We start from the raw sequence: 8,377 nt of genomic DNA on the forward strand, positions 1-8,377 counted from the left end.
TCACTAGGAAGGCCGGAAAACAGATCTTTCATGACAAGATTCAGCAAGGCAGCATTAATTTCACAAGATTCAGCATCGGTAAGAGGAGCAATCGAAGTGCTAATAAAATCATTATTGTTGGTATTGGAAAAGTCACACAATTTAGTATTATCTTGAGTCATCGTGACGAGCAAGCAATCCAACACACAAGCAAACAAGAAACAAGCAAAAAGACGAACTAGAAAAGAGAAGGGGAACGGAAAAAGAGGGCGAATAAAACGGCAAGGGTGAAGTGGGGGAGAGGAAAACGAGAGGCAAATGACAAATAATGTAATGTGAGGGATAAGAGTTTGTGATGGGTACTTGGTATGTCTTGACTTGTGTGTAGACTCCCCGGCAACGGCGCCAGAAATCCATCTTGCTACCTCTTGAGCACTGCGTTGATTTTCCTTTGAAGAGTAAAGGGTGATGCAGCAAAGTAGTGTAAGTATTTCTTTCAGTTTTTGAGAACCAAGGTATCAATCCAATAGGAGGCCACACGCAACTCCCTCATACCTACACAAACAAATAAGAACCTCGCAACCAACGCGATAAAGGGGTTGTCAATCCCTTCACGGTCACTTACGAGAGTGAGATCTGATAGAGATAATAATAATAAGATAAATATTTTTGATATTTTTATGATATAGATTGAAATTAAAGATTGCAAAGTAAAATAGATTGGAAACTTATATGATGGAAAATAGACCCGGGGGCCATAGGTTTCACTAGTGGCTTCTCTCAAGATAGCATAAGTATTACGGTGGGTGAACAAATTACTGTCGAGCAATTGATAGAAAAGCGAATAATTATGAGAATATCTAGGCATGATCATGTATATATAGGAATCACGTCCGTGACAAGTATATCAACTCCTGCCTGCATCTACTACTATTACTCCACACATCGACCGCTATCCAGCATGCATCTAGAGTATTAAGTTCATAAGAACATAGTAACACATTAGGTAAGATGACATGATGTAGAGGGATAAACTCAAGCAATATGATATAAACCCCGTCTTTTTATCCTCGATGGCAACAATACAATACGTGTTGTTTCCCTTTCTGTCACTGGGATCGAGCACCGCAAGATTGAACCCAAAGCTAAGCACTTCTCCCATTGCAAGAAAGATCAATCTAGTAGGCCAAATCAAACTGATAATTCGAAGAGACTTGCAAAGATAACCAATCGTACATAAAAGATTTCAGAGAAGAATCAAATATTGTTCATAGATAGACTTGATTATAAACCCACAATTTATCGGATCTCGACAAACACACCGCAAAAAGAGTTACATCGAATAGATCTCCAAGAAGATCGAGGAGAACTTTGTATTGAGATTCAAAGAGAGAAAAGAAGCCATCTAGCTAATAACTATGGACCCGAAGGTTTGAAGTAAACTACTCACACATCATCAGAGGGGCCATGGAGTTGATGTAGAGGCCCTCCGTGATCGATGCCCCCTCAGGCGGAGCTCCGGAAAAGGCCCCAAGATGGGATCTGTTGGGTACAGAAGGTTGCGGCGGTGGAAATAGGGTTTCGTGGTGCTCCTGGTTGTTTTCGGGGTATGTGAACATATATAGGAGGAAGAAGTAGGTCGGTTGAGCCACAAGGGGCCCACGAGGGAGGAGGGCGCGCCCCCCTGCCTCGTGGACTCGTCCGTTTCTTGACGTCCACTCCAAGTCCTCTGGATCACGTTTGTTCCAAAAATCACGCTCCCGAAGATTTCATTCCGTTTGAACTCCGTTTGATATTCTTTTTTTGCGAAATACTGAAATAGTCAAAAAAACAGCAATTTGCACTGGGCCTTGGGTTAATAGGTTAGTCTAAAAAATAATATAAAAATGTAAAATAAAGTCCATTAACATCCAAAACAGATAATATAATCGCATGAAACAATCAAAAATTATAGATACGTTGGAGACGTATCATGAGCCAGGAGCGAGGCCCATTGATCCCGGTTCATGTCTGAAACCAGGACAAAAGGGTCCAGACGAACCGGGACCAATGCCCCACGAGGCCCGGCCGGCCTCCTGGACGCATGAACCGGGACGTATGCCACCAAGGGTCCCGGTTCGTGACTGAACCGGAATTAAATGGGCTGGCCAGGTCGAAACCAAAGCTCTATTTTCTTCTAGTGTAGGGGTTCGGTGAAAAGTGCAAAATCAATTGAAAGCTAGTTTGCAAACCCAAGGAATATGGAGGCCTAGGTAACCTTAATGTTGGGCGTCAGGCGTTGGACGCACGGACGTGTTATGGGACGGTTGACGGTTGACGTGTTAAATCCGTACCCACAAGACGTCATGCTAACCCCACACGTCAGAGCGAGAGTGCATGCAGCCCATCTACCAGCTCGAGTCAATTCAGAAGAGACTGGTTTTTTTTAGCTCCCGGGGGCAGGGGCACCCCCTTATCCACACTGTTGACGGGAAAGGTTTCCAAGAGGAGAGAACGAGGCAGCGGAGGAAATCTAGGAGGATGCAGGCGCTTGTTTGAACGAGGCTAGGACGGGATAGGATAATTTAATGTTATGCGCTTTATGGTTTTGAGAAAATCTGGATTTCATAAGATGATTTATTCACCTAGACAAAGGAGTACTTTCGCATGCAACACACAATCTCTCTCCGCAATTTGCACGCCTTCTCTTTTAATAACTCGGCATGCAGCAGACATCACTTTCTCTCTCTTAACCATGAATGGAACACACACTCTCTCCTACTGTATCATTTGCGTGAGCCACACACTCTCTCTCCTTTTATTTATTTCAATTCTTGCCATCATGAGTCATGTGATATAGGTGGGCACATGCAGAATCTATATGTGACTTCAACCCTCCAGCGAGCCTAGTCCTGCCAACCTAGTTCTGCATGCTCCTTCTCTCGTCGTTGTTTGTCTCCTTAAAAAAAGTCTGCCTAGCTAAGCTGCTACTGCAAAGCGTCTATAACTGGACATAGGCTAGCCCGTATCTTATTGCCACTGGACGGATAGATTGAACGGTGCCGAGACTCCCGGGTGCCATCACAACTTTTCAAATTCAGAAGGAAAAAATATGTGAGATGTCGTGAGGGGTAGGGCCGTAGGGGGCGCGGGGCGTCAACGGCAACGATGAAGAAGCAAACTGCATGTTGCACATATCCTCCTGGGCGGCGATGAGCTCCTCGGAAGCGGTGGGGCGGACATGGCGATGGACTTTCCCATCCACCCCGTCGACAGGTAACATTTCTCGCCTGCAGAAAATCGCTTTCCTTAGGGCTCGGGAGTCCCGGTTTAGATTGAGGCGTGATGGTTTCAAGTTGCCAATCTTCCTGGATGAGGCATCAAGCACAAATACCCACATGGACTTGTTGGGGGAGCTGGTGCGCATGAGGAGTTGGCGATCAGATCCGATGGTGGAGAGGCGGTGGTGGCGAACCATGGGCTGGGGGATTTTGGGCCGCAGTTTGTGATGGTAGATCGACGGTGCAAACAAGTGTGGCTGCCAGGGCAGCGCCATGTCCGCTTTCAGTTAGAGCGAGGGTGATAACACAGATGTCATTTAGGCAAGTAGACACTGAAGGCCGGGTGAATATAGACCAAATAGTTGTAATTGAAGAGCGTCCTGAAAGTTTTTTTTGGAGAGTCAACGGGGGAGGGGGGGCCCACCTGAATTTTCATATTGATTTTTATCTGTCACAGGGACGAAAGTTAAATAGTGAAGGAGAGAGAGAGAGGGAGGGGCGAGGGGAGAGTTGAAGGAGAGAGGGGTGAGAAGCGCCCTAAAAATGACGATCTGATCAAAATTTACGTACTCCCTCCGTCCGAAAATACTTGTCCTCGAAATGATTGTATCTATACTTATTTTAGTTATAGATACATCTATTTTATCCATTTCTGGAACAAGTATTTCCAAACGGAGGGAGTACCTTTTTTAGTAGTGATTTTGTTTTTTTGGTGAGGGCTCCACGAAGGCTATTTCTTTCTAAAACTTTGCAAGAACATCAAATCTTTGATCCCTGAAAGTTTTAATTTTTTTTCCTTTTTTTACAAAATTACTGTTCATGAGGGTGTAGGGGCACACGGGAGCTATTACACCTTTCACAAATAAATATAATTTGTGGTGTTTGATTATTGTATGATGTAAATATCATAATATAATGTGAATTCTCATGCATGTTTGCATGTTGAGGTGGCTTTATATTATGGATGATTGCATCTTGTGGTGGACCTTTCTCCATGCATGTTGAATGATGAGGTGGCATACTTGCATGTTGAGAGAAATATGATAGCGAGGGCTAGTTATCCAGATATAGAAGATGATTTTTTTTTTGTTTAAAACCTATTTGTTGGGTACATATTCTGGGAAATTTATCATTCTGCTGAATGTAGGTTATGTATGTCCTGGGGTTCGCAGAGACATTGTAGAAGTTGTTCCTGAAGAGATGGACAAGGACGCCAAAGATGTGCGGCGCTCGCCGCACCTACATGTATGCCAGCGAGACCAAGCTGGGAGCAGGACAACGACGCATCGCCACATAGCTCTGTATGTCCATGGTATGGAGTTAGTCCGTCTCGCGGGTGCGTGTGTGTCGGATTATGAGAAAGGTATGAAGATATTGAAGGAAGGCATCACTTCTCTTGTTGAATTTGAGGAGCAGAGAGATGGTCTTGCGATGGAGGACATGCTGTCAGGTGGGGCCGGTTCGACAGCAAAGGCCAATGAAAACATGGTGGATGCGACTGATGTTAATCCAGAAGTGTAGGAGGACACCCTAGTTGGGCTAGGGGCGCTTGAGAAGAAACACAAGGCAGGGCGATAGTCAAATAGCCGTGACAAAGCACCGTACGAGGAACCGAGCAAGAGAACTCGATTTTGCCCAAGCAGCCGAGGAAGGAAGCTAAATGCAGCAATTGTTGCGTGGCCATGCACATGAAGAATACTTGCACAAATCATGTAGGTGTTAAGTTGCAAACCGCCTCGTGTTAGTGTTGGTATTCCTTCGTTTTTTTCATTTTATTTAATGCCTAGTCTTGAACATCGAGTGTCATGTAGAGACTATGTGCTGTGGGATGTTGACTGGCGGAGGATGAAGACTCCATGGCCGTCGTGCTTCGAGCTGTGGAGGAGGGGGAACTGGTTGTTGTGGATTTAATGTTGAGAGGAGGCTTCCCACCGACTCCTCCATTTTTCTTCCATCATTACAGAACCGTGGAATTTCTTATTTGCCGCATTTTGTGGCAAATAGTCGACCAATCACACAGCCGACTGATACCAGATCGATAGAATGGGTTGGCCCATCTGAGCGTGCGAGCCACTGGTTTTGTGAACCTTCTGAAAGGTTCTTGACCGATTTTAGGAACCTAAGGTTCATAAACCATTTTTTTCTTTCTTCCTGTGTTTTTTTTCCGGTTTTGTGGAGGTGCCGGTGAACGGTCGAGGGAGGAAGGCCTAGATGAAGGAGGTTGGGCACGAGCGGAGATAGTAGAAGGAGCCACGCAGGTTTTTTTTTTTTAAGACAAAGGAGCCACGCAAGTCGAGGCGCGATGGAGGGGATGAAGACGCCGGAGATCCGCGGCATCGCCGGCCCGCTGGCGGCGTATGAATTGACCATGACGATGATGAATGTCTCTATCTGGTCTGAGCCCATTCCCCACACTCAGCGAGCCCAACAACAAAACACCTGGTTGGCCCGTCAAAATTCCAAACCCCATCCTCCCACCGCGGCCCATCTATTTAGGCCCAGAAGAAACCCCACCGGCTGCCATATCCACTTCGGCCCCTCAATCTCTCTCTCGGAGCCGTCGTCTGCTGGCCATGGCCGTCGCCGTCGCCGTCATCGTCTTAACCGCCGTTGCAGGCCGGCGAGGCCGGTCCTCGCCCCTCGAGCTCCCCAGTCCAACGGCGTCCGCCCTCCCGTCGCCCTCTGCTCTTCACTGATCTCCCACCAAAGCTCGCGCATTGGTTCCCTCCGCGCAGGTCTGCTGCTGTTCTGCTGGCTCCAGTGCAGCGGATTCGTCGCCTCCTCTCTTCTCGGTAAGCAGCCCCTTCCTCCGTCTCGATTGAGATTACTGTTTTCTCGGTAGCAGTGAACAATTATGGTTGAATTGGATGTGGGCTGGTTTTCTTTTGCACGCGAGGTGCTCGTCATAATGCCGCGGAGAAGCTGAGAAAGGATACTCGTTTCCTCAGGCAGCTAATCTCAATCTGAATCTACTGGTGCAGGTGCTCGCTCTATCATGTGCTGTGAAATGAGGCCGGGGTTCGGGTTCGGGTCCGCGCGGCGTGGCATCTGGAGGAGCTGGCCCGCCCTGTGCTCACGGCAGCAGCAGCAGTGCTTCTCCCCGTCTCTTTGCTCTTCAAAGAAGCTGCACGTCACAGCCACCACTCTGCCACTGGCCGACGTGAGGAAGAAGAGCAAGGTCATTGTGATATCAGGCCCTACGGGCGCCGGGAAGAGCAGGCTCGCGCTGGAGGTGGCCAGGAGGCTCGGGGGAGAGATCATCAGCGCCGACTCGGTGCAGGTGTACCGCAGCCTTGACGTCGGCTCCGCCAAGCCGTCCGCCTCCGAGATGAGCATGGTGCCGCACCACCTCATCGACATCATGCATGCGTGTGACGATTACTCCGCTGGGATGTTCTTCCACGACGCGCGAACAGCGACGCAAGATGTTCTTGGCAGGGGCTCTGTGCCTGTCGTTGCAGGAGGGACCGGGCTGTACTTAAGGTGGTTTATCTACGGCAAGCCAAATGTCCCACAGTCATCCACAGACATCATATCAAGTGTGTGGTCTGAGCTCGCTGGCTTTCGTGAGAGCGGCCGGTGGGAAGAAGCGGTGGAGCTCCTGCTCAAGGCCGGGGACCCCGAAGCTCGGGACTTGGATACAAATAACTGGGCCAGGTTAAGCAGAAGGCTCGAGATCATCAGGTCATCTGGTTCCCCTGCATCTTCCTTCACCCTACCATACAGCTCGTTTCAGAAGCAGCAAGACACCAAGCTAACTGATTCCCCAAGCGATGATGCAACCTGCGAGGCGAAGGAACTGGAGTATGATTTCCTGTGTTTTTTCCTAGCATGCCCACGGGTTGAACTCTACAGATCAATTGATTTGAGGTGTGAGGAAATGCTGGCTGACACAGGAGGCCTTCTTTCAGAAGCCTCATGGCTTCTTGATGTTGGGTTGCAGCCAAATATGAACTCTGCAACCCGTGCCATTGGTTACAGGCAAACCATGGAGTACCTGGTGCATTGCAGACAGAATGGAGGCAGTAGCTCCCCAGAGGAGTTCTTAGAGTTCCTGACCAAGTTTCAGCAGACGTCTAGGAACTTCTCAAGGAGGCAAATGACCTGGTTCCGCAACGAGAAGATTTACCAGTGGGTTGACGCATCGCAGCCTTTTGAAGAGATTGTTCAGTTTATCTGTGACGCTTACAATGGCTCTGATGCAATGGTGCTGCCTGAATCACTTGAAATGAAAAGGGAAAGTTGCGTGCACACAAGCAAGGATCTCAAAACCTATCGTCCAGAGAACAGGGTGTTCCTTGGGCACGAAGAGTGTTGCCACATTTTGGATTGGATTAGGAGGACGCAGGGGAAGTGAGGTTTAGTTCTTGTCTCTTCTCATACTTTGTTTTGTTTCCACCAGAGAAATTATCCGGCTATAGGATTTTGTCTTTTGAGAGATTACCACAGGAGTCTTCAGTTCTTTTTTTTTTTTGTTTTCATCATAGATTCATCATATAAAAAAAGATGTCTTCTTCAGAGTGTTTGGAATGGAGTGATTAAATTGATGATCCAGTGGTGCTTCTTTGGAGTCTTTCTATTTGTTGTTTAGATAAAACTTGGAAATCGTTCTCGTCAGCAGACTGCATAATGCGAAATCAGAACCCTGAATCCCAAATAATATAAGGCAGAAAAACAAGTCAAAGGCACATAAGGTTTAAGGATGACATGTTCTCTCCCTCTTTGATTAGATCCTTTCATAGTCAGAAACTATATACATTACCGGCTCTTGCTGAGCGATGAATAGTCGAAGAATGCAACGATGCAGTGGTGTGGTAGATCAGTTAGTTCAGCATAAGTTTGACATAGTGTATCTGTGACTTCATTTGCACCTAACTGGACAAAAACTGTACAGCATAAGTTTGACATTGGGAAGTGAGGTGTAGTTGTACTCTCTTCTCATACTTTGTTTTGTTCCCACCAGCTATTTGTCCGACCATAGGATTTTGATTTTCTGAGAGATACCACAGGAATTCCAGTTTATTTTATTTTTCATCATAGATTCATAAAAAAGAGGGTTTTTTTGGAGTGTTTGGAATGAAGTGATAAATTGATAATCCAGTCATGGTTCCTTGGGAACTTGGAAGTCTTCTCTGTGG

The 8,377-nt window shown here is 47.0% G+C and overlaps 1 protein-coding gene across 1 annotated transcript; it reads left to right on the plus strand.

Annotated features, from left to right (window-relative positions):
* Positions 1–5,782: 5,782 nt before the first annotated feature.
* Positions 5,783–7,669, plus strand: LOC125518762 (tRNA dimethylallyltransferase 9). The gene is made up of 2 exons (XM_048683639.1): positions 5,783–6,031; positions 6,221–7,669. The coding sequence occupies exon 2, from the start codon at positions 6,235–6,237 to the stop codon at positions 7,594–7,596; it is 1,362 nt and encodes a 453-aa protein (XP_048539596.1). The 5' UTR covers positions 5,783–6,031; positions 6,221–6,234; the 3' UTR covers positions 7,597–7,669.
* The last annotated feature ends 708 nt before the right edge of the window (positions 7,670–8,377 follow it).

This window comes from Triticum urartu, chromosome 7 (genome assembly GCF_003073215.2).
Source record: "Triticum urartu cultivar G1812 chromosome 7, Tu2.1, whole genome shotgun sequence".
Classification (NCBI taxonomy): Eukaryota; Viridiplantae; Streptophyta; class Magnoliopsida; order Poales; family Poaceae; genus Triticum; species Triticum urartu.

Bases quoted from the DNA above. Each gene is read 5' to 3' on its own strand.
- LOC125518762 (XM_048683639.1), top strand. From the start codon at position 6,235: ATGTGCTGTGAAATGAGGCCGGGGTTCGGGTTCGGGTCCGCGCGGCGT.